The sequence below is a fragment of the Lutzomyia longipalpis genome, chromosome 3 (genome assembly GCF_024334085.1).
Source record: "Lutzomyia longipalpis isolate SR_M1_2022 chromosome 3, ASM2433408v1".
Lineage (NCBI taxonomy): Eukaryota > Metazoa > Arthropoda > Insecta > Diptera > Psychodidae > Lutzomyia > Lutzomyia longipalpis.
The window spans coordinates 27,073,328-27,098,762 of record NC_074709.1 but is presented as its reverse complement, the minus strand read 5'-3'; the positions used below and the strand labels follow the sequence as shown (position 1 = coordinate 27,098,762).

At 39.4% G+C, this 25,435-nt stretch overlaps 4 protein-coding genes and 1 long non-coding RNA gene across 7 annotated transcripts; 2 read left to right on the top strand and 3 right to left on the bottom strand.

Annotated features, from left to right (window-relative positions):
- Nucleotides 1-198: 198 nt before the first annotated feature.
- LOC129793495 (uncharacterized) lies at nucleotides 199-4,987 on the top strand. 2 transcript variants are annotated; one of them, XM_055833588.1, is made up of 5 exons: nucleotides 199-844; nucleotides 918-1,051; nucleotides 1,730-1,887; nucleotides 1,965-2,034; nucleotides 3,613-4,987. In XM_055833588.1, exons 1-5 carry the CDS (start codon nucleotides 631-633, stop codon nucleotides 4,633-4,635), a joined length of 1,599 nt encoding a protein of 532 aa, XP_055689563.1. In that variant the 5' UTR covers nucleotides 199-630; the 3' UTR covers nucleotides 4,636-4,987. The 2 variants fall into 2 exon arrangements, with proteins under 2 accessions (XP_055689563.1, XP_055689564.1); XM_055833589.1 differs by lacking the exons at nucleotides 1,730-1,887; nucleotides 1,965-2,034 and having other exon boundaries at nucleotides 222-844.
- Nucleotides 4,988-5,709: 722 nt separating this feature from the next.
- On the bottom strand, nucleotides 5,710-9,416 carry LOC129793480 (FAST kinase domain-containing protein 1, mitochondrial). The gene is made up of 5 exons (XM_055833555.1): nucleotides 8,978-9,416; nucleotides 8,365-8,897; nucleotides 7,336-8,297; nucleotides 6,540-6,816; nucleotides 5,710-6,407 (listed from the first exon to the last, which is right to left on the bottom strand). Exons 1-5 carry the CDS (start codon nucleotides 9,284-9,286, stop codon nucleotides 5,738-5,740), a joined length of 2,751 nt encoding a protein of 916 aa, XP_055689530.1. The 5' UTR covers nucleotides 9,287-9,416; the 3' UTR covers nucleotides 5,710-5,737.
- A 70-nt stretch (nucleotides 9,417-9,486) lies between these two features.
- On the top strand, nucleotides 9,487-22,868 carry LOC129793533 (retinol dehydrogenase 14-like). 2 transcript variants are annotated; one of them, XM_055833639.1, is made up of 3 exons: nucleotides 9,487-9,691; nucleotides 20,921-21,709; nucleotides 22,708-22,868. In XM_055833639.1, the coding sequence occupies exons 2-3, from the start codon at nucleotides 20,964-20,966 to the stop codon at nucleotides 22,805-22,807; spliced, it is 846 nt and encodes a 281-aa protein (XP_055689614.1). In that variant the 5' UTR covers nucleotides 9,487-9,691; nucleotides 20,921-20,963; the 3' UTR covers nucleotides 22,808-22,868. The 2 variants fall into 2 exon arrangements, with proteins under 2 accessions (XP_055689614.1, XP_055689613.1); XM_055833638.1 differs by lacking the exon at nucleotides 9,487-9,691 and adding an exon at nucleotides 12,060-12,229.
- Nucleotides 9,713-11,159, bottom strand: LOC129793534 (activating signal cointegrator 1 complex subunit 1-like). The gene is made up of 2 exons (XM_055833640.1): nucleotides 10,812-11,159; nucleotides 9,713-10,750 (listed from the first exon to the last, which is right to left on the bottom strand). Exon 2 carries the CDS (start codon nucleotides 10,716-10,718, stop codon nucleotides 9,813-9,815), a length of 906 nt encoding a protein of 301 aa, XP_055689615.1. The 5' UTR covers nucleotides 10,719-10,750; nucleotides 10,812-11,159; the 3' UTR covers nucleotides 9,713-9,812.
- On the bottom strand, nucleotides 19,342-20,026 carry LOC129793556 (uncharacterized). The gene is made up of 3 exons (XR_008750931.1): nucleotides 19,727-20,026; nucleotides 19,574-19,655; nucleotides 19,342-19,490 (listed from the first exon to the last, which is right to left on the bottom strand). It is a non-coding gene; the product is annotated as an uncharacterized LOC129793556 (long non-coding RNA).
- Nucleotides 22,869-25,435: the final 2,567 nt, after the last annotated feature.

The following is a 25,435-nucleotide window of genomic DNA, read 5'->3' as shown; positions in this document are numbered from 1 at the left end:
AAAAAAAAATTAATTACAATATTTTAGATATTTTCTTATTATTTTGTATTAATTTTCTTTTTTTTTTTTTTAAATATTTTGAAAGTTTTGAATTTGAATAAAAAAAACTTTGAAAATTATTAACGTTTGCAACATGCGCTCATTTAGTCGATGCACAAAAACATCGTCGCCTTCGTAGCAGCAGAGTTTCTTCAGATAATTTCCACAAATAATTCCGAGAATCTCGTGCGAAAATTCCAAAGAGTTTTTCGACAGGGTAGCGTCGTCCACAAAAAGATTTTCTTCTCAAATAACTTTTTTGGCTGAAAAATTCAAAGGAAAACGCATCCTGTGCAGCTGGGCTAGTGGAAAATCCCCCCGGAGATTCCCCAACGAGGCGCCACAACTGCCGAAACACCCTCAAAGCATCGCAGTGGGCGTGAAAATTGGCAAAAAAGCAAACAAAAAAAGGGGGCCCCGTTTTTGTTTCTCGCAACTGGGAAGCCGTAATGGCTGCCGTGACGTCAGTGTGTGGATACAAATCAAACAGCTGATGCCCTTTAGTGGCTACACAGAGTGATTTTTCCGTGTTATTTTGGCGTCCGGACGCCTTGCCTGGACAAATAAGTGCGTGTGTGCGTGGCTGTTCCAATGGTCTCACGCTGTTCCGTGCGTAGCTGCACATCTCAGTTGGGGACGCCAGACATCAAATTCTACCGAATCCCGGTCATTCTCACCGTCAGCGGGCGCCTCGAGAAGCTCTCAACGCAACGACGGAAGGCCTGGATTGAGGCACTCGGTCGCCCAGATCTCACGGACGATCAGCTCAAGTCAGCAAAAGTCTGTTCCCGCCACTTTATTTCGGGTAAAAACAAACCCTTAAGCTCTTCCGGAAGCCTCTTGTGCCCCTCAAATTAACCCCTTTTCTTGCATTTTAGGAAAGTGCGTGAGCTTGACGGAAGTTAATAGTCCCGATTGGGTCCCAAATATGAATCTGGGCGCAAAAACTTCAGGCACCCGGATGATTTTTAAGCAGGAGCATGTGGATGATGGATCATCAGCAGATGAACAGGTAAGAAGATTTATTTCTTATCTTTTCTTTAAGATTTTCAAAGAGTTTCGAAGCTCAGAAGAAGCTTCCTGGTCTGTGGCCGGAAAAGCTCTGCTTAAGCTGGAGGAGTTGTGATAAAGCTTCTCATGAGGCTTTTTTCGGGGTTCATTGAACTCTCTATCAGGGGATAAGGAAATTGTTTTGTATGCCTCCCGCTGACAGGGAGAGTTTTTTGCAGCTTGTCAACAACACCAGGCGACAACATTTTAGGGATTTAGTGTGAGAAGTGAAAAGAATTATTTTTTGGGAATTTTTAACTCTCAATTCGGGGATTTTTTTAACCCTTCATTGCGCTAATTTTTTTTTTGCATTTTATTTAAAACAAAAAATTAAAATAGAGGTCCTTAATGTCCTTAATGTAATTAAAAAATTCTCTTTAAAGACAAAACGCCCTCTGTTCGTGAACTTTTTCAACAAAATACTCTAAAACCGCCATCTTGAATTTTCAGTTTCATTTTTATTTTTATTGTTTTCTAACGATGCTTCGATTTATTTTATTTATGTTTTCTTTCTAATTTTCTACAGTAAATCATTCATTTTTGAATATGTTTTCTCAATAAAAATATTGCTGGAAAACTTACAGAAAAATTGTCTTAAAAATCTAACAAAACGCTGCTACTTGGCGGGATTACTTTTCAGAGATTTATTATAAATTCACGTGGTTCACTTGTACACATTGAACGTGGACCAGCTAAAGCTTCTCGACATGATCTCTACGATGAAATACTTTGGGCTTATTGCGATGTTTGCAACAAAACAGTCGCATCTTCGAGCGTTCTGGGGCTTCGAATTCATCGGTATGAAGTCTTTTCCAGAGAATTTCTTAAAGCATTTGTTTATTATTACTTCATTGTTATATTGTTCTACTGAACAGGGGTATCTGCGAACCAAAAGCGAAAGACGAGGATACAAAGAAATCTCTTGTGCCTAAGAGTGAAGTTCAGGTAAATCAATTTTCAAACTCCAAACTCTTGAAAAAATGTTAAAAAAAAAACTCAGATCTTCTAATGTGGAAACGTATAGCAGGACTGTTTTGTCAAAGTGACAGGTTTTCTTTGCTCTTTTCTTTTGTTTCTTGGTAAGATTGACGTCAGATCTTCGCCTTTAAACAGCTTTGAAACTAGATCTTAATCCTTTTACAATATTTCTTATAAAATTGAACTCATTCTTAAGAATTGACCTAGAAAATGAAAAAGTTCTTCAAAATAAAAAAAAAAACATTCTAAATAAAAAAGATAAAAAAAAAAATCTTTAAAATGCAGATCTTCATCTTTTATCAGGCTACAAAATTCTGACTTTCAAGGCTTTCCAGAAAGACTTATTAAAAACATTTTCTTAAATTTCTTTAAATCCGAAAAAAGAAAAAGTAAAGAAAGCCCAGTTCTTTAAAATTTATTGAATACAAACGTCTGATCTTTATCTGTTTACAGTTATCAAAATCAACATTTTAAAAGTTCTTCTTAGAAATTTAATTTTTAAAAGCTTTTTTGATCATTTTTATTCAATAAAAAGACGTTTATGAAAATAGGCAAAAAAGTCCTAAATCTTGAATAAAATCCTTAAAACTAACATCGTCAGATTTTCGCATGTAAGAAGTTATCAAATTCATAATCATTCAAAGAATCCTTTTCAAAAACAAATTCCAAGACTTCTTTATAACTAGAAAAGGTATAAAAGATTAGTTCTTGTAAAGGAAAAGAAAACAAGATTCCTAGATTAACGTCTGATCTTCGTCTGATAACAGTTATTAAAGTAAATGCTTTTCTGAGTCATTTTCCAATACTCCTTAAAATCAATAAATCTAAAACCGAAAGACAGTAATTCTTGTAAAAAGAAGAATTTAATAAAAACGAAAGAATCACAGCTAAAAAATTGTTAGACTGACGTCAGATCTTCTCCTGTAAACAGTGCTGTTAAATTCAATGATTCTAAATGCTCAAGACGGTTTAAAATAAACTTTAAAAAAAATCTAAAGACATCTTAAAAAGAAATGAATAAAAGGATAGTTTTTGTCAAGAATAAGGCAATTAAAATTTTTAGATTAACGTGTGATCTCCGTCTGATAACAGTTAGAGTCTTTTACCAACGCTTCTCTTAATAATTTTTCAAGACTCCTTCAAATCCATAAGTCCAAAACCAAAAAACAAAAGATTTTGTAAAAAAAAAGAGTTTAAATCTTACGTCTGATCTTCGCTTCATAACACTTATCAAGGACATTTTTTTCTATTAACGCTTCCCTGACTTATTTTTCAATATTCCTTAAAATCAATAAATCTTAAAGCGAAAGACAGCAGTTCTTGCAAAGTAGAACTATCTTTAGAAGTCTTTAGACTGACGTGAGATCTTCCGCTCGTTAAAATTCAAATTAAGAGAGAGAAAAAAAACGGTCCTACTAGAAGAGCCTGACTTTGAGTAAAAAAAAAAAAGAGCCTGATTATTATACATAATTTTCAATTCAATTTAAATCGCATTGAAAGTGAAATAACCGGGAGCTCTCTCTTTTTTTTTTATTCTCCTAACAGGTTATCTCAGACGTTGCATTCGATGAGGATGTAATGGATGATCAGGGTGATAAGCACCACATGATTGCCGATGAAATTGTCGAAGATGACGATGTGGGGCATCAGGAGATTATTCTTGAGCCATCGTCGCAGGCAGTTGTTGTGACGTCACGCCCACAGATAATCCCAGCGACGACAACAATAAAGAAGATAACAGTTACCCCGGTGTCGGGAGCTGCATTTTCGGGGAGGAATCAGTTTAAAGTGGCAACGCCGGTGAGTAAGACGAGTAGCCCGATTTTTGTGACGCAGAAAATGCTGCAGACCCCGCGGACGGTGACGGTGGTGCCAAAGGGGGATTTCCGGTTCACACAGGGTCAGACGACGATTAAGCGGAAGCTCGATGTGGCCACATCGCCGGTTGTTGTTAAGCTCCCAATGGATGTGAAGCGCTTCAAGACGATACCTGCACGAACATTGGGGAATATTGTGGTGCAGCAGCAGCAGCAGCAGCAGCAGCAGCATCAGCAGCAGCTTGTGAAGGATCCCATGGCGGGTGTACCGAAAATTGTACGTTTAGTACGGAATAAGATGGATCGGGGTACACAGACGGATGTCACGGGGGAGTTGCTGGAGCAATTTCAGGTGATTCACGATGAGAATCAAGTGAAGATTGCGCAGCTGGAGGAGCAGGTGCGCAAATGCAAGTACACACCGGAAATGTTTGAGAATGATGACAAACGGACGGAGTACTTTACGGGCTTGGACTCGTACATCACCATGATAACGCTGTACAATACGTGCGAGGCTGAATTGCCGCAATCGACGGCATTGACAAAATTTGAGATTTTCATTCTCACCCTCCTCAAGTTGCGCCTCAAGCTCCCACTCACCTTTCTTGCCTACCAATTTTGCATATCGCCCAAAGCGGCGAGCTTCTACTTCAATGAGTGTCTCAATGTGCTCCACAAGTCCCTCCGGGAACTCTTTGCTGAACCCTCAGATGGACAGGAGGGCATAGAGATTATTTCCGAGGAGAATTGAAACACCGCAAGTTTGTCTTTTATTCTATTAATTAATTAATTTTCTTTTAATTTCAATTGAGGGTGAAGCACCAACAGAGCGCGCATTGAAGCGTTTTAGTGGTTTAAGAAGGAATTTTCTCACCAAAAAAAAACACGAAGGAATAGCCAGGAAGGAGCTGGAGAGGGAGAAGGAGAGTGTGAGAAAAAAAGGGGGTAGGACTTTATTTGCATATTTAATCAAGTGAAATGAAGAAGAAAGAAGTGAAATATTTGTCAGGAGAATGATGTTCAAGATGAATAAATCTTTTAGATATTTTAGTTATCAATTTATCGAGAGATTAAGTAAATAAATAACAAAATGTAAAAAAAAATAATTTTCTTTTAATTCAGAAAGTTTTCGTTGGAGTTTGTTTGATGGGAAGAATATCAAAGGGGCTACTAAATGGTACAAAAAAAGGTATTTATAATAGCTAACTTATTCGATAAAATTAAATATTTGCAGAGAAAAATAATAAATTAATGCAAAAATAATTATTTTCAATTTTTTAGGAATTTATTACGCTTGAAATTTATTTTTTACGCGTATTTTCTACATGGTTTAAGCGTAATTTTTATACCTGAAAGAGTGTTATGCTTGTTATATGGAAAAATTGCGGAACCTGAAAGACAGTGTTAAAGACCCAAAAAAATTCCGGAAAAGTGGAATTTTTACGTATTTTTGTAAAAAATTGTATTGTAAAAAGCATTTTTTTAATGAATTTTGTTTTTTGTTTTTTTTTTTTCAAAACAATATTCCGGAAAGAACTTTTCCTTGAAAACAATCTTTCAGTAAGAATTATCTCTTGACAAGATTTTTTTCAGAATGCATTCTCTAGAAAATGTCTTCCGGAAAGAACTTTTTCTTGAAAATTATCTTTCAGACAAGGACTTCTCTTGATAATAGAATTATCGAATTTATATTGAATTTTCGGAAATCTGTTTTTTTTCTTTTTTTTCCTTTACGGTTTTGATTTCTTTAGATTTTCCGGATTTTCCCTTTTTTTTCCTTTCAATTTTCCTTAATTTCTAAAAACAAAAAACAAACGCTCAAACAAACTTTTCAATCACTTTATTGCTTCTGCTCAGGTAATACTGAGCAAATTCCGGAGGAAGCGACTCTTCGCCCCCGGAACACTGAGGTACATTGAATTCCAATCACTCTGTGCCAGATGCAGGACGCGATAGCCTAGAATTTCCAGATGTCGCTGCTTTAGCTGCTCATTTCCGCGCAAAATGGTGGAATTTTCACAGAAAGCTTCATTTGAGTGCAGCAGAAGGGCAATCTTTGAGACATTCTTCACCGGATCATCTGCCCTTGGGGGCGGGATGAGACGCTGGAGGTGATCAAAGTGCAGGACAAAGTCCACGCGGTACCCATAGGGGGTGACATGATTCGTTCTAACGGCTTCCCGGGTTGTTGTGAGGGAATGAAGGATCTCATTGACGTCTTCGTGAAACCTACTGTGGGGCGTATTGAAGGCTGTCACGCGGGATTCGAGGAAGTTTTGCTGGAACCACGGAACATTCCGTTCCGGGTAGTCCAGACAGACAGCCCTGTTTAGTTGCATCACCTGATGCAGGACTCTTGTAGGGTACGTTGCTTTGCTGTAGCATAGAGTAATCTCGTGCTCTAGTCGCTGAATAAAGTCTGTGCAGAAGACGCGATCTACGAGATCCTGTGGCAGGGCTCTGTAGTAGGCCAGCGCCAGGCAGGCTTGGACAATTGAGAGGCCTGTCATGAAGTTAAAGTCTCTGGGAAGAAAGATCTTTTTTTCAATGACTTTTTTGGAAAAAAAAATGGCGGCAATATAACCTAACTTTTTCTAAAATTTTTAACATAACCTAATTTTTTTTCTGTGGCGTTGCGTCCACAGCATAACCTACCTTTGTATAACGTCCGCAGCCTTCTTTAGCATCTCTTCCTCTTCAATTGGATAGCCAATGTTGTAGCAACAGTACAGGATCTTCTCAGTCGTGTCTCCCATTATAAATTCGTGATTTTGCATCAGATAATCCACCATTTTGGCACAAATATTGGGCAGGTGGAACACTGAAGCATTGAGATTGAAAGTAATCTCTCTTATAAGTCTCGAATTGAGATCTGATTCACTCTCCTCATACTTCCGGATTAACCTTTCGAAGAGATCAGTTGTCCGAGAAGCTAAAAAAAGTAAATTTTCAATTGAAAATAATCTTCCGGAAAAGATTTTTTTCTTGAAATTAATAATTCTGGAATATTTTTCATTTGAGTATAACTTTCCGAAAAAAATCTTCAAATGAGTCTTCCTAGATTTTCCGGAAGGACTTCTCGGAAACGAAATCTTTTTTTTCCAAAAGAGATTTTCTTTCAATATTTTCTGTAAGCTTTTCTTGAGATAATATATTTTTTAATTATTCCGAAAAAATCTATTCTCTTGAAAATAGTTTCGGAATGAATTTTCTTCTGGAAAATAATCTTCCGGAATTTCTTTTTCTTCTCAAATATATACAGGATGAATGTTTTCAATGGAAAACATTTTCCGGAAAATGTTTTTCAAAGAAAAATTTAATAATCTTCCGGAATTTCTTTTTCTTCTCAAATACATACAGGAAGAATGATTGCAATAGAAAACATTTTCCGGAAAATGTTTTTCATTGAAAAAAATTCTTCCGGAAAGGTATTTTTCTTTCAAAAACTCACCTTTCCGGGCATTAAAGCTGCGGATTAGGCAATTAACTTCCGACAGTGAAACATATTTCTGGGCAAGAATCTTCTCAGCTGTGGCATGAAAGACATTCTCAATGCGTGCCAACTGACTGCCCAATTCGTCGGAAATTTTATTCCGGAATCGCAATTCCAGGGCTATCTGGATGCCCCGGCTGAGATTGAGGCAATCCGTGGCGGAGAATTGATCTCGCATTGTTTCAATGCGCTCCACAAGGAAATCCGGAAGCTTCTCGCGGGATTTCTCCGTGTGCCCGTAGGCAATGACAAAGGGAGCAATTTTGGCGAATTTGGAGGGAATGAAGCGACTCACACCCGTCTCCAGTTCCCCAAGAATCAGCTGGACGAGGTATCGTTCGAGGTTGATGTATCTGTACGTGCCGCCGAGGTTGTTGTTGAAGTGCATGTACCGGTGGCAATGCCTGGCCAGGCGATAGTTCTCTCGCTCTGCCTCATCTGTGGAGACTTTCCGGAGTACGTGGGCCCAGTAGGCGTTGAAGAGGCGCATATTGGACGTCTTGAGGAAACGGAGGACCTTGAAGAAGCCCGAAACTGTGTTTGGGGTGAGATTTTCATCGCGTTTGATGATCTTCTCTGCTTCCTGCGTGACGCGATTCCGTGTTTCGGGCACAGCATCCAGTACGAAGCACTCCAAGAGATCCACGGTGGGATTCTTCTCCATTAAGCGGCGTGTTTGAGCCACAATCCCCGGGAGGAATTGTGCAGGTTCCAGTTGACTGTGGAAGACGCGACAGAGGCTCACCAGGTCACGTGTCTCCATTTCCGGAATACTATTTTGCAGGAGGAGCATGAGTTTCCGGATGAGGAGCGTATTGTCGTGGCACCAGTGGATGAAATTCAGGAAGTTCACAACGCGGAGGATGCTCCTGGGGGAGTTGCTGAAGGCGCCCTGCTGGTAGAGTTCATTGACCTTCTTCCTGAAATAAAAATTCAGTTCTTTTCAGGAAACAGGAAAGGAAGCTTCCCTGACTTCCGGAAAGTCACCTGTAGAGATCCAATTGATGAGGTGTGATGATGTGGAAGAGATTTCCCAGGCAGATGGTCAGAAGGCGGATCTCCTCACTTGTGGAGCAGCTTTTGAGGAGATAGACTAGCTTTGGGATGAGGATGGTGTAAATGGAGAAAATACTAAGATTTCTCCGGGCATTGACGTACACAGCGAACCTCGAGAGGGATGCCAAGGAAATTCCCGTGGAATCTGTGGCCACGAGATTGAGAAAGTGATCATGGAGCTTTTCAGTAATCTCCGGAGGACCATCAAATCCCAGCTTTGTCAAGTACAGGAGGCAACAGGAAAGTTCCTCACTTGAGAACTTCTCCGCACTCTCATTCAGCTTCCCCACCAGGAATTCCAGTTCTGGCCTCAGGGGGTATTCCAGAAGATGTGGGTAATTGCTGTGAATGTTATTCAGGATGAGATCCTTGTGGATATCCCACAGGGTCAGGAGACTCTGAACAAAATATTCCAATTTTGTTGCTTCCGGATTTCGTCTCAAAATCTCCAGTTCAGCATAAACCTGGAAGGAAAAAGATGTAAAAAACTGCTCGTAAATGTCCAGGAAGCTCTCCAGACCATGGAAGCGGATCAAAATCTTACTTGAGGAAGCGAGGAGCATTCCTTCAGCTTCCTCATTGTCTCATCCCACTGTGCAGTGTCCACATACAGAAGATCTCTTGTCCTAATTTCCTGATCACTGGTATTCAACCCTGACTCCCCATCCTCCTCACTTCCTTCCTCATCCGAGAACTCCGATGAAAAACACCTGATAGGTACTGCAGCAGAACTTGGGAATGCCCGGATGTCATGTTTAGGACAGATTACACATGCAAAACGACTAGAATTCACGACTATTCGTGGGATTTTCCTTGCATGGATCCCAATGCACCTACGCAGGATCTTAAACATATTCCCGGATGTAGAGGATCACGGGAAGAAGCCGTGAAATCCGCGAGAACCAAATTACGTGCGATTTGACGTTTCTCCGCGGCGTGGCGCTACTAGTTTGCCGGCACGTGGAAAAAAAAGCCCGCCAAAATAATGTGTCCGGGAGATACCCAGAAAACCTGACCAGTTGTCATGTATTTTGTGTTGTAATTTTTATTTTATTAATTTTTGTGAACATTAAATGAATTTGGGATTTATTTATTTGTTTTATTTGCGGGGAAATTGTGAAATTTATGAATTTTAAGATGGTTTTTGTTTTTTTTAAGGTTATGTTTCTTGGAGATTACTTCCAGAATTTCCGGAGATGGAGTTTTTAGGTACTTCCCTTATAGTGAGAGAGCTTAGTAAAGGATTTTAGAGAACAAGGTAAGAGAAGAGGCTGAATAATACCCAAGAAATTCATTTTAATTACAATTTCATTAAAATCTTGAATGTCTTGAATTGAGACAAATCACAAAAGAACGAAAATAGGAAGTTTTTAAGGACTTTATACAAATAGTTTAGTGAATGCAGTGTAGTACCCTTCGTCATCGTAGGATTTCCTCTGGGAAAGATGAATCTCCGTTAGAGGAACTTCCCCGAAAGAATAATCCCCAAAATCCTCGAGAATTTTCTTCGCGTTGATGGTATTTCCCTTCTTGAATCTCCCATTGTCATCTTTGTCGTAGGCAACATTCATTAGGGTCATGTGGAGTTGCACAGTGGTCTTCCTAATGCTTCCAGTATATAATCCACTCTTCCTGTTTAACCTGTCCAGATGTTCTGCAATTTCTTCGAGAGCTTCCGAATGAATTCGTGCATAGAGAACTTTAGCTTTCTCTGGATTATCATTCATGGTCATCAGGCCTTGGATTTTTATATGTGCCTTCCCAGGGAATTTCTCCATGATCTTTCGGATTGCTTCCTCTTCTCCATGAAGGAGATCAACGGCCATTTGGCGATCTTGGTCATTATTTAGAAGCATTCCAGATAAGGTAATGTGCAACTTTTCAAGTTTTTGGAAATAAATCTCTGGAAGACCTTCAGGGGAATATGCTTCCTGGACAGCTTCTTTGAACTTCCCGTATGCTTCTTTCACTGCTTCTGTGGCGCAGTTAATGGAGAAGAAGTGGGTCATACCTCGTGTTCTGTAGGTATCCACAATGTCGTAAATCTTATTCCTGGCAGCCTCAAGATACTCCACACGTCGTCCCTTCACAGTAATCATATCATCCGTTCCGGGTTTTGGCAACCTAATTATGGTTCGTGTATCCTCCTCCATGAGCCTCAATGTTGCTCCTCCTTGTCCAATGATGTGCCCATAGAATGCTGAAGGGACGTGGAATATCATCCGGAAGTAATCTTCTCCAATTTTCTCAACTTTACCGTTAAATTCTTCATCCATTTGAGCCATTTGGGTGAGTTTTCTCTTCACTTTCTGGATATCTTTGGAGGACAAAGGGATCATGAAGTTTCCTGGGAAACTCTCCTATCTAATATTTCTTACCAGGTTCTCTTCTTCCCGGATACTCTGTTGCACTGACTGAATTCACGAAAATATTCCAATTTTTAACGGAACCCACATAACGGAAACTTTTAAAATCACAAAACTCAATTTTTAAAAAAAAAAGTTTTTTTTTATCAGGAAGTTAATTTATTGGCCGTTTTTCTAAATCAAATGGAGATCACATTTAGCGCAGTTTTATGTCCAGGAAGTCCAGGATGAGCCTTATCGTGTCCAGCTAATGATTCTCTTCGTGTTCCGTCAGCAGAGTTTTAATTTTCTGCAGTAGTTCCTTCTTTACTGTGTCCGGAATCATTGTACGTGCCTTGGGGGTGACTTGCTGCACCAACTGGTCCACATTCACCTTCCCATCTTCCGCCTTGACAACTTCCCGGCACATCAGCCTCACAAGGGAAGGTTATACATTTAAGAGTACGGAATGGCTTGAAATTTTCACCAAATATTCTTTACAATGTATAAAAACCCTGTGCCAAGGCTTTTTTTCTACAGATCCGTAGTTTAATAGTTATAATTAATTAAATTTTCCCATAGAAAATTCATTTTGAGAGAGCAAAGCGCTCGACAGAAACGCAAGAGAGAGCACTGCGCGCGCGTCTGTGTGAGTGAGTAGTGGTAAGTAGCGAGCGCACGGTCAAAGAACTGCTCACCACCACTCACTCACACAGACGCGCGCGCAGTGCTCTCTCTTGCGTTTCTGTCGAGCGCTTTGCTCTCTCAAAATGAATTTTCTATGGGAAAATTTAATTAATTATAACTATTAAACTACGGATCTGTAGAAAAAAAGCCTTGGCACAGGGTTTTTATACATTGTAAAGAATATTTGGTGAAAATTTCAAGCCATTCCGTACTCTTAAATGTATAACCTTCCCTTGTCAGCTGGTCTGTCCATCCGCATTCAATTAACCGGAGACGGAGGAGATCTTTCAGTCTGCGAATTGTTTGTTAGGAATTTTATGAGTTTCCTGGACATTGGATTGAGAGTTTCTGAGGCAGATTACCTGGCACGATCACCTGTGAGGATTGTTACCTGGTCAGTAGCTCTGTGTAACACCATTTTGTCCACCAAAACTCTTTCCATGCTAGAAATTCATAAAAAAAAAAGAAATCTGTCCGATGAATTTGACAATGTTTTGTTTGGGTTAAGTGTTCGGCTGTTTTCGTGCACTTTCGGAAAGGCGCGAAATTTTTTTCAGCAACCGCGTGCGCTCTGCCCGGTCCACGAAATTCCAACACTCCTCAGTGTTATTCCGGCCACAGAGATTAGGGCAGTGTGGAGGTGATTTGTTTATCAAATTGAAAGAAGAAAAAAAGTGACAAGAAATGGAAAATAGTACTTGGGCATGGATTGGAGGAACAATTGGCGTTGTTTTACTCCTCATTATCCTTCTGTACCTCCTACAGTGAGTAGAGTCCTTTTCTTTGGATATATTTTCGGTTTTTTTATGCGTTTTTGTGCCACTCCCGGATGCAAATTATCAGTTCTTTCAATCTCTTGAATTTCTTCTAAAAATACTTCATTTAAATCTTATCTCACCCACAACTCAGCTTTTCCTCGTGATTTTGAAAGTTTTTTTTTCTTTGAATTCTTAATGGCGGGAAAAAATATTCTATTACACGAGAACCCAGCACACCCACAGTAGGCCAAAAAGAGGGTCCCAAAAAAAAGCGCGCGAAAGGCATTTACCTTGAAATGCCCCACGTGAAGGTCTCTCAACCGAAAAATATGCTAAATCACGGTCTCAGCGTCTTTTTGTGGGTCTTCCTCATAAAAATCATAAACACTGTGAGTCATAAAGCTCCCTCATGAGCTAATTTATCTATGAAAGCTTACAGGTAGAAGAAGAATCCAGAAGAATATTCCGCAATTTCATCATAAAATTCATTTTGTGATCAATGACGCGACAATTTTGATTTTTTTTTCAAGCAGAGATTATGCTGATAAAATGCAAAATATCTCTGGAAAATCTCTCCCAGTCTTTTTACCCATCCCGGTGATTTACTAAAATATACAACAAAAAAAAACATTTCAGGCGAAGTGGAGACAAAACAGACAGCAGTGTTTGATAGTAAATATATAATTTGTTAAAAGCTAATTACGAAAAGCAATTAAATTGTAAATTTTTATGGGAATCTTCTGTGTAAATAATGGGATGTGGTGGGAATGATCTGGAAGACAAGATTTTCTTTAAGAGAATAATTGAGTTTTTTTTTTAAGAAAAATATCGTTAAAGTAGCAATTTAAGGTGATGAAAAATGATTTTTTTCTGAGTGAAAATAGGAAGAAAATCAATTTTGAGGGTAAGGTGGATTAAATCCGAACAGCAAGGGGAACAAGGGGATGTATAAGATACCCAAAATCCCTTTCAATGTAGGAAATTATAATATTTTGTTGGTTTTCTAAAGAGTTTTAATTTTTCAAAGAAACTTTCCATTTTTTTTTCACTGCGGGATTGGAAGAATCGATAATGATTTGTTAAAAAATTTAAACAATGACGTCACTGTTCTGTGTTAATGTACCTTTCTCTTTTAGACTATAAAGCATACAATTATCTCGTGAAAAAAAGTGAACATAGATGAAACATAAACATGAATGTTGCATGTATCAAAAATGACATCATTGTTGGCATTTTTAAGAGTATTTCTTTAAAGTAATCTTATTTGATTTCTTTGTTTGAAATTCCTGCATAAATTCATATTCTTATCAGATTTTCTGTTGCAAAAAGTTATTTTTACTTTAAATTAGATTATTTAAGAACAATTATTATGAATCAAAAATTAAATTTCAAGTTTAGATAACAAAATTTATCCATAACAATTCTTTAAGGTCAGATTTGAAGCCTTTTCTCCTATCTAATTCTCTATTTTTAAAGAATAAGAAGCGTTTTCAAAGAATATCTTTTAAAAAATTCTTAAGAGTAATTTTTGTTTCAAGAGATGAATTTACTTTTCAAAATTAAACAATAATTCAAATATTATTATTTGACCAAAAAAAAATTCCTTCGCCGAATAGAAAATCATTTTCAGTGGAAAAGAAGTTTAATTTTTGAGAAGAAGTCACGATGCATGGATATTGATGAGTTGACCCACAAAAAAAAACGTCTCAAGTCCAAATGAAAATGAGATAACAAAGCTCACGAAAACGAGTTTATTTACATTTTGTGATTTGCTTTTTTGCCATTAGAAATGGAAAGACTAACAGAGAGAGAGAAAAAAACGACGGAAATGTATTGAAAATGATGATCAAAATTTTGGAGGTTTTTGCGAGATGCCTGCATTTGTGAAAAATCAAATTTTTTTCTTTCTAATCTCATAATCCACGTGGATTTTCTTGCAAATCATGCTGTATTTTGATAAGAATGATTAAAAATGATTAGATGATGAAAGAAAGAATTAAATAAAGTAATACTTGTAGCCAAAACAATACATAGTTTTATTCAGTTTTTATGCATTCCAGCGACGTTTTACTTTAATTTTTTTTGTTTTTCCTGAAGTTTTAGTTTTCCACGAAATTTTCTTTCTTAACGATGATTTAATCAATTTAAGGAAGTTTTTTTTTTTTTTTTAATATTTTTAGCCACTACTAAAGTGGGTGTAATGTATACGTGTGATCGATTCTAATGACTTTACGGTTAGCGACTTAATAAACTATTCAACGAGACGCTCATAGAATTTATTTATTGGCAAATTGTTTGATGACTGTCTATCGTCTTTATTTATCTTTCAATTTTTATGCCTTTCATTTTAGCGCTGTTTTGTATTCTTTTCTTTTTGTTTGTATTACATTGTTGGGCTGTTTAAGTTTGCAAGAAATGTTAATCTGCTCTGCAGTGAGATGGTTTAAAAGGTTAATTTAATTTAGATTTAGTACAGCTGGGTTGAGTCAAAAATTCTGAAATAGCTTTTGTGAATTTCCTCATTTCTGAGAGAAAAACAAGATAACATAATAATATAATTCTTGAAATTCAAATAAAAGATTTTTTAACCTCAATTCTATGAATGCAATTTAAATTGAATTACACCGACAAGTAGAAAAGCTTCTTATTCTGACCTTATCACCACGTGTTGTATAACAAAGAAAACAAATTAATAATGACTTCTTCTGTACCAAGTCCAATACGTAAGCACTTTAACTGCCTTTAAGTTTTTATTAATCATTTTATCTCAATGAAAATAAAAACAACTCCAAGTTTAATGGTTTTCATGACACCTCGTTTAAAAATTAAGTTTTCTTTATGACTGCGGAGTTTTGAAGATTTCAATATCAGCTTAAGAGTTTATGGCTGTATAGCACGTACCTTTTAATACATACAGCAAACGTTAGAATAGGAAAATAATGTCACGGGCGCTGCCCAGAGAGCCACAAGGAGTATCCAATTACCTTTGGAAGATGCACAGCATTAGTTAGAATGATAAGAAATAGTGCGGGCGCTGCCCCAAAGCCCCAAGAAGCCTCCAATTACCTTTAAGTACAGGTAGAAATGATTAATACAAGCCTTCTGGCGAGGAGGACAAATTTTTGGATTTGTCCGGAAGTTCCCCTCAAGGCCTCGTGCTGCCAGGTAATTGAAGACCGCCGAATTTCCCAAGAAAAGGCGCACTTTCCACCACCAATTGTCCTTTATTTACTTCCAAATAACTCACTGATTTTATTTTAACAATTCAAATGCGGGACAAACCCCCAAAAATACAATAATTTTAATAATTTTAGAATTTTCACTTTATCGCGTGGTGCCGTGTTGAAGAGTTGACATAAGAGCGCGCATGAGCCGAAAAACTCATGCCGGCGACAAGCAGTGGCCGCTACCACCGCTAAACGATCTCAGCGCGCGCGTGGCACTATTAATTCAAATTCTCGCGCGCCACTCGATTTCCAACGGTCGAGTCCTGAACATCCTCCCCGGGTTGCTCCGAAGACTCCTCAGGATTTTCGGAGCAAGATGATTTCATGTCGCATAAAGAGATCCGGGCACTCATCGTGGTTGGTCTGGCGTAAGTGCCACCAGGTATGCGAATGTCGAAGACTCTATCATGTTCATCTGGCCCAGGTGTGACAGGTTGGATAATTCTGTACAGGTGAAACTTGATACGCTTCACACATGCTTCCCAGAGTCCTCCGTGGTGAAGTACTCCAGGGGGATCGTCATGCCAAATAACACTATCCTGTGCTGTGCTATTTTGAATCCCTCGTTGAAATTGTTCTTGTTGCAACAGTTCCTTCCACTCCCGCTCTGCTCCTTCGAAATTTTTGCCACAATCCAAGTGCATGTGTCGTGGAGTGGCTTTGCGAGTGGTGAAACGTCGTAAAAGAGAGACGGACTCAATGTGCACCGCCCCGGTGCTCGTGTACACAAAAACTGCGATGTATCCCTTGAAGTGCGCAAGTCGTCGTGTGGAGGCTCCCCGGGGTGCGGAAGGTCTAAACTGAATGGGAACAGCGAAGCCAACACAGGTATGCTTGAAAGCATAGTTGAATGATGTTCGATGATGAGGGAGATCAGCCATCAACTGCCCAAGCGTCCGAAGCTTAGCTCTATTGCAGTGATAACAGATGTGATACATTTTCTTGCAGGTATTGCGCCTAGAGAGAGGCCAGAATCTCTGACGCAGAGGGAATAACAATGGCGTTGGAGCAGAATGGAGCATCCGAAGATATTCCTGTTGAATGATCATCTCAGTCAATCGGGATTTTGGACGAAGAATTGTGTGCTTGACTGTAGAGGGTTCATTTGAATTCTTGAGGCGAACTCCAACGCGAACGATTCCTTTCTCGTCCACAAATGGCGCGAGAAATGACAAAAACTTCCACTTGGAATAATTCAGAGTCTGGTTCTTGCGACGATGTGCTTGTAGTCCCAGAAATACTTCCGATTGGTCCAAGAGGATCAGTTTCTCGAGTGCCATCTCCAGTTCTTCCGTAGAATGAGGTCCATGAATTTTCTGTATGCGATTTTTGGAAGTAGTGATGAACCTTGAGCAATGGCTGATGACAAATTGCATTTTAGTCAAGGAAGAATATCTTTCCATCAAGCAGCTGAGAATTGTGGGATTTGGCTTCTTGTTCTCAGTTGTGGTTAAAAATGCTGATTCCTCGGGGATACAAGCTTCCTTGACAAACTTTGGAAGCCAAGAAGTTTGCGATTCGACTAGCCACGATGGGCCATTCCACCAAAATGGTGAATCCTGGAGCTGAAGTGGGGTGGCTCCCCGGGATATGGTGTCAGCTGGATTCTGATGGGTGGAAACGTGCTTCCATTGAGTTGACTGAGACGTTGCGCAAATCTTCTGGAGCCGATCTGAGATGACGAAAATGGCTGCACAATAGGCCTTCTGGCAAGCCTCGGCGAATGCGTGCAACTCTACTCGCACTAGATTGGCGATGGAGGAGATCCACAGTGGACCACTGAAGTGCAGGATGTTTTGAAGTTCTTGCACGAATTCCTTCCATTTCAACTGAAGATTCTGTGAGACTGGATTATCCCACTCCCTTTGGGCAGCGTGAACTTCCTGTTGCGAGATCAGTGGCCCAATTAATCCAATTGGGTCAAAAATGCGGGAAATTGTTGAAGTCCTTTCGTATTTGGTAGAGAAATCCTCAGAGAGTGAAATGGGCAATGCAAAGAGAAATGAATTCGTGGTGGGGTTCCCAGTGTGGCCCAAAGTGCTAGGTGTGTGCTCCCTAAAGTGGAATTCAGAAGATGAATTAGGATCATCATTTGGTGGGCACAATTCTGTGTAGCTAGAAGACCATTGGGCCAATGGAAACCCAAATTGGCTCAAAACATCAATGAGCTGTGTTCGGGATGGCTGAGCTATCTCCAAAGACTCAGCTGGAAGAATGACCTGGGGGTTGTCGCTTCTCTTCCTGAAGCGTAGCAAGAGGATTGCAGGAAATGGTTGAATTGTACGCCCAATTCGGAGAATGTCATTGTGGCTGACACCCGTGGAGGTCTTCGCGATTGTCATACGAACAATGCGAAGTTTCATGGATGATGAATCCTTCAAGAGGCCGAGGCGCGACCTATAATAGGCTGGAGATTTGTATTCATCATCTGGAACTGGTTCAATCCAACTGTTGCGGGGTTGATGCTGCATAACATCAATGTACAGAGAGCGAAGGGCTGGGTTTTTCTCAAACCTGCGTTCTAAGGCGCAATGTTGGCGTATAGCCAAAGGACGGGAGTCGCCTAGAACGCGTGGATTCTTCTTGAATGGTAACTGGAGGATGAATCTTCCGTCTTCACTGCGTTGGTAGGTCATTCGTAAATAATGTTCAGTTGCAATTTGATTCTCAGTGGTTGCAGGATATTCCGGGATGTTCTCAAGTTTAAAGAATGGAGAAAGTACTTCGTCTAATGCCATGGTCTTGAAAGCTTGGTGATGGTCATCTGCCTCGGGAGGCACTTTTGGTTCCTGTTCACCAACAACAACATATGCGAAGACTGATTCCTTTGGAAGGGTGAAGCATCGGATATTGAGTGTGGCATCAGAAATGCGAGAACGAATTGTGGAATCAACTGAGAATTTCGCACGAATACGTCCATCGTTAACTCCGGAAATGGTGATTTTTGTAGGATATTTGGGAAGATTCAATCGCTCATAAAGCTCGTGGGTCATGCTGTTCATCGTTGCCGCACCATCCAGAATGATACGACAAGAAACAACATCATCTGAGGCAGTAGGAATGGTAACCCGTGGAATTTCGTCCTTGGAGAAGTCCTGATGGCTCTGACTTACAGTCAGCACCGTAGGAGGAGAGCAGGTCTCTGCGGGGGGTGCAGGAGACGCGGAACTGACAGTAAGCTGAGCATTCCCAGTTGCAAGAGGGGCTGTAGAAGTAGTAGCAGGAGGATCTGTGCTACTGGGATCCGAGGGTTGGAACTTCTCGTGTAGTAGAACGTTGTGCCATCCTTGGCACTTGGTGCACGGGTGGAATGTGCATGAGTACGTCATATGTCCAGCAAAGCAATTGCGGCACAATTTAAGGCGCTTTACTGTTTGGAATTTCTCTTCAACATTTTGGTTAAGAAATTTGGGGCATTTGTGTAAAGAATGTGCTGCTTGGTCGCAACACTTGCAGTTGGTGGCATTGGCGGGAAAGTTTATTTGAGGCAATTCTTGAATGGCAGGGCGGTTAGTAAAAGAAGCATTGGTACTTGCGTTTGAGAGACAATTCGCAATCATCTGCAGCTGTTCACTGTGTCGTCGTTCGGACTCCCTCATGAATGTAGTCATAAACATCAAGAGCCCAGAAGTGTCTGAGAGATTCAAGTTTGCATCGTCTTTCCTAGGAATCTCACCGATGATGCTGTCAATTTTCTTGATGAGGTCATCACAACGCTTCAGAAAGGCACTGAGGTTGTTCTTCTCCAAGATTCGGTGAGCATAGGTTGGCTGATCTGCGATGATCTTCTCTTGAACGATGTTGTATCTTTCCTTCATAGTCACGACGATGTTACGCTGAGATGTCATCGTACCATTGAAGCCTGGGATGCTTCTCTCATCATCCGTGATGCCATCCAGATAATTCTCGACCCTGGTCACTTGGGACGCAATTCCTTCTCGCTCACAAATCATTGTAGCTTGTCAGGTGTGGACTGTATAACTTCTGACGGATGTGGTTCAGTTGTAGGGTCGGAGGGCCAATTTATGTATAGCACGTACCTTTTAATACATACAGCAAACGTTAGAATAGGAAAATAATGTCACGGGCGCTGCCCAGAGAGCCACAAGGAGTATCCAATTACCTTTGGAAGATGCACAGCATTAGTTAGAATGATAAGAAATAGTGCGGGCGCTGCCCCAAAGCCCCAAGAAGCCTCCAATTACCTTTAAGTACAGGTAGAAATGATTAATACAAGCCATCCGGCTCGAAGGACCAATTTATGTATAGCACGTACCTTTTAATACATACAGCAAACGTTAGAATAGGAAAATAATGTCACGGGCGCTGCCCAGAGAGCCACAAGGAGTATCCAATTACCTTTGGAAGATGCACAGCATTAGTTAGAATGATAAGAAATAGTGCGGGCGCTGCCCCAAAGCCCCAAGAAGCCTCCAATTACCTTTAAGTACAGGTAGAAATGATTAATACAAGCCTTCTGGCGAGGAGGACAAATTTTTGGATTTGTCCGGAAGTTCCCCTCAAGGCCTCGTGCTGCCAGGTAATTGAAGACCGCCGAATTTCCCAAGAAAAGGCGCACTTTCCACCACCAATTGTCCTTTATTTACTTCCAAATAACTCACTGATTTTATTTTAACAATTCAAATGCGGGACAAACCCCCAAAAATACAATAATTTTAATAATTTTAGAATTTTCACTTTATCGCGTGGTGCCGTGTTGAAGAGTTGACATAAGAGCGCGCATGAGCCGAAAAACTCATGCCGGCGACAAGCAGTGGCCGCTACCACCGCTAAACGATCTCAGCGCGCGCGTGGCACTATTAATTCAAATTCTCGCGCGCCACTCGATTTCCAACGGTCGAGTCCTGAACAATGGCGTATGTAATTTTTTATTGTCCAAACATAGACAAAAGTCGCTTTTTATTACGTTAATTACGTTTTAGGACTATGATAAGCAATTCAGTAGCAATGTCTCCTGGAATCGATAAGAATCGATTGAACGATGCATGTCCCACCGGGTTGGCGTCCTTTTATTGAACTCATTAAAAAATGGCTTCCACAGAGAAAGTTTTCTTTCACTCCATCAAAAATCTAAATTAGAATGAAAAATTAAAGCAAACTGAAAGTTTGTGAATTTATTTACAAGAAAAAAGAGCAAAAAGAGTGCCAAAAAAATGATGCAGGTGACACAGAAATTACTTTTCTTTGTAAAATGAATAAAATTAAGAGAATGAACGGAAAATTAAAGCAAAAAATCCACAATTGCGTGCATTGGAGAGTAAAGAAGTGAAGGAAGATCCCAAATTAAGCAGTTGAAGATCACCCAAGTGTGCCCATTTGAGTCATTTGACCAAGAATTTCTACTTTCTGACCTTTCTGCTTTGCTTGTCTGATTTAATCCCCTTTCCGCTTCGTAGAATTTCCCGACAAGAGGTTCAAATTCTAATTTTTTGATGGATTCTTGTTGTAGTAAATTCGTCCAAGGCGGGCAGTTCAAGAAGGATCATATCCTGATGGATGGAAAGGTTGTCATAATAACGGGCGCCAATACGGGCATTGGCAAGGAGTCTGCCATTGATCTAGCACGACGAGGGGCTAAAGTCTACATGGGCTGTCGGGATAAGAAACGTGGCGAAGAAGCACGCTTGGAGGTGATTGAAAAGTCCGGGAATCCGCATGTTTACTTCCGTCCCCTCGATCTGGCCTCAATGGCGTCCATTAGAACATTTGCAGCTAACTTCAAGAACGAGGAGACACGCCTTGATGTTCTCATGAACAATGCTGGAGTGATGATGATCCCCAAATGTCACACTGAGGATGGATTTGAAATGCAAATTGGCGTCAATCACATGGGGCACTTCCTCCTGACAAATCTCCTGCTGGATCTACTCAAAAAATCCGCCCCAAGTCGCATTATTAACGTTTCCAGCTTGGCGCATAGTATGGGGCAAATAAATAAAGCTGATCTAAATAGTGATAAATCCTACAACCGTATTAGTGCCTATGGACAGTCTAAGCTGGCAAACATCCTCTTCACGCGAGAGCTAGCACGACGTCTCGAGGGGACAAAGGTCACCGTTAATGCTCTTCACCCTGGCGTCGTTAATACCGAACTTGCACGCCATTTTCCGGCATTTTTCCATTTTATACTTCGCCCAGCCATGTATACGATCTACAAAACCCCCAAAAGTGGGGCTCAGACGCAAATTCGACTTGCCGTTGATCCGGTTCTAGAAGACGTTACTGGAAAGTACTTCAGGTGAGTTATTAAATTGATAAAGATTGAATTAAATTGATAAAGATTGAATTTGTGTGTTTGCTGATTTTTATGTTAAAAATTCCTTAACACCACGAAGAGATTAAAAATGGCGGCTCTGTAGCGTCTTCGATGAAAAATCGATGAGTTTGTTGGCAAATAATGCCATCTGTTTAGTTTAGTTAGAAAGTTTTCTTTATCATCTGAATTTTATACAATAGTTAAAGGATAAAGTTTCAAACTAACTTAATTTTTTTATTAAAGAACATTTTACGTAAAAGGTTTAGAGGCAGAAATAACTTCCAAATTGCCTACTTAATGCCACCATTTTGAATTTTTAGTGAAATTATAATTATCATTGTTTCCGTTTCATTCATTTTCCTGTTTTGAAAACAAAGGTTGTAATAAAATAAAGGTTGTAGATCATAAAAAAATTAAACAGTGTCAGAATTATTAAAATATTATTTTTTTAAATTAAAATTTTCATGATAAAAATATTAAATTGAGTTGAAGTTTGGTGTGATTTTAGGAACTTTGGTTAATAACAAATTGAGAGGAAGAATTTTGTTTGATTTGATTTGTTTCCATTTGATTAGCCTTAAATTAACCCTTTAAGGTTTTTTGGGTCATACGCTGACCCAAACGTGAAACATTTTATTTTTTCAATTATTTATGAATGTAATTGTTTTTCCATGTTACAAATGCATCAAATTCACGCATAAGGGGTCAAAGAAGACGTTCTGAGTGAGAAAAGTCCTCTAAAAAATTCATAGAATAAAAATTGCGATAAAAGACCGCATGTTTCAATGTTTTTATGTTTCACGTTGGACGTTAAAGGGTTAATATAGATTTTTTTAACAGAATCGATCCAACTTTTTATAAAAACACGATTTTTTTTAAAAGTGGATAAAATTTTTAAGAGAGTTTTAACTTAAAAATGAATAAACTTCTTTTAACTGCAATATTCCTAAAAAAAATTCAATTCCTTGTCCTTTTTGTAGTGATTGTAAGGAAGCCAAACCAAGACCCCAAGCCTTGGATGACGAAATGGCAGCCTGGCTATGGAATGAAAGCGTCAAGTGGACCAAATTGGAAGGATAAAAAGGATCAAAGTAATAAGAATAATAAAAGAAGAATAATTAATTTTCTAAAAGGTATAAAAGGATTTATTTATTTTTGATCTGACTGTGAGTTGTGTTTGATGACTATAATTTCGGGAGCTATTGCAGGCATTGTGTTGAACAGGGAGGGTGGCAGCCGGTGTGGGATTTAACGTCGCGGAAAGGGCTTACAAGTAGAGGCCGCTGTAGTAGCGTGGGAAGCCAAGGGTGCGGTAGTAGGGGTAGCCATAGCCGTAGCGTCCGTAGAAGCGAGCACCCCAGTATGGGCGGTAGTAGGCAAAGGCAGCGGACTCAGCCTCGGACAGGTCCTCCTTCTCGTATTCACCGGCGTAAACAGCCACGAAGGCAATGAGGGCAAGCAAGAAGAAGAGCTACAAAGAGATTTTTAAATTTTTATCTTAAACTTCACTTCCAAAACACTTTGTCACTTTATCACTTTATTTTTTCAACACAAACCTTGTACATTTTGATGAGTTTTTTGGGGGGTGGGCTTTGGGAAACTTCACAAGAAATGCTCAAAAGCTGACTGATGCTCTCTGGATGGGCTCCCGTGGCTTTTATACGTGATGCCAGTGGGGCCCTCAGGGGATGGTGGTGTGGTGGGTATTCGAAGGGCAAACTTGCCTGGGCAGTACGTCAAAAGTTGCTCGGTGGTTTTGTCTCGAAGCAGGATGGTCTGACCAGCAGCTGATGATGAACCTGAAGTCACACCCGCAGTGGATGATTGCGCATTTATGCGATGAGGAATTTCCCGCCAAGTGAGGAAGGTGCAAAGTTCATGCAGAAGACCAAACGAGCCTCCCTCTCAACGTTGGCCTCTAAATCTTTGTTCTGAATAATTTAAATAAATTCTAATTTTCCTACAAAAAAAAATCTTTTTTGTCAATATCAAACGTTGAAGAAGATTTTGATTTGTTTTTCATTGAATTTTCAAAGCAAAGCTTGAATATGATTAATCCCAATTATTGGGTCGTTTGTATGCGATGGGCAGAAGAAAGCAAATTGGTGTCATTTAAATGACTCAAAGGCACGTTCGGCAGAAAGACAACAATAAAAGCAAAACTTATTAGTTGCAAAGACAGCATGAATGATGAATTTTTATTTTTAATTCCGGGATTGTCGCGTGAGTTATTTATGAGGTTTTACATTAAGTTGAATAATTAATTTTTCGTTGTAAAAAAAAATGTAAAAGAATTTTAATAAAATTATTTTTAATAAAATATGATGAATTTAGAACTTTCCGGGTAAATAAAGCGATCGTTATAAATTCAATTCGATTTAATAAAATTAATTCTATCATCTTAACATTCTCTGTTTTGACTTACCCTACCCTTTATCTCTCTATTCTTAATTTAGTCTACTTCTCGGAGATATTCTAGAAAAGGCCTGAGAAAAGGAGTTTATTCACTCTCTTCTAGAAATTGCCACAGCAAAAAAAGAACGATTTGATTTCAAAAGTTGGTCCCCCTAAAGAAACCTCTAATAAAGAAATATTAATTACTAAAAATTCAGATCGATGGGAAAAGCGTGAAAATTTGTTCTGAAATTTTTCTTAAGAGCGTGGAAAATCGCATTTTTTCGCCTTCTATAACAGTGAAAAAAACTTTGGTGATAAACTCTCGAAGGCTTTTTGCAGGTGTTCAAGAATGAACATGAATTGTTAGCACTTCTTAAGTGCATTCCTCCCAAAATAAGTAAGCCCATAGAAACTTCCAAAAAGTCCAGAGTACTCCCAGAGTACATTCCTCCCAAAGTTATTATATCCCATAGTAACTCCCAAAAATCCAAAGTACGTCATTCCCCAAATCAATAGTCATATCGTTTGCAAATTAACAACAGAATTTGCAAGCTATGTGTCTTTTGCATTTTCTTTGCACCTTGCACTAACCCAAATTAGTTGTAAGCATTTTCCCCCACTTTCAGTGGGACCAAAACCCAGTGTACAAAATTGTATAAATAGGTTAAGATTTTTAATAAAACATGCATTCCACCAGGAAGGTTCTTTTGATTCTCTTCCACCTCCAGGCTAGGCCTGGAGAGACCATAAGCGCAAATACCCATTTGCTGCTTTTCGCCAAAACCCACCGGCGAAACCAAGTACTCAAGGAAGTATCTTGGCCGGGATAAATTTCTCTGCGAGGCAGCTTCAAAGCGCCCAATCACGCTACGGGTGGCCCCTTTCCAGTAAGGAGCCTTGTCATTTGACATACCGATGGACCAATCATCCTAGCGTGTTTGAAGGCATAAGTCCTCCATAGAGATAAATTTCCCCCCAAAACTACCTTGAGGAAAGACCTGAGTTACACAAGGAACTTCTCGACTGGATAAGCCGAGATTTTTCTTGGTGTTTTTGTTAAGTGAATTTATTCCTTAACAGCAGGGAAAAAGTGAGGAAAACTTCACGTGAGCTTGATCCTATAAGAAAAATAATGCATCCGTGATAAACTCGCGTAAGATTTTCCCGGTTTTTACGTTTACTTTAAAGCGCTAAAGCCTTCAGGAGTTTATCACGGGAGTTTTTCATTCTTAGAGAATTCATGCCCAGGATTATTTTAGAAAAAAAGCATTTTTTTTTTATGGAAAAACATTTTTTTAAGATTTTCCAACT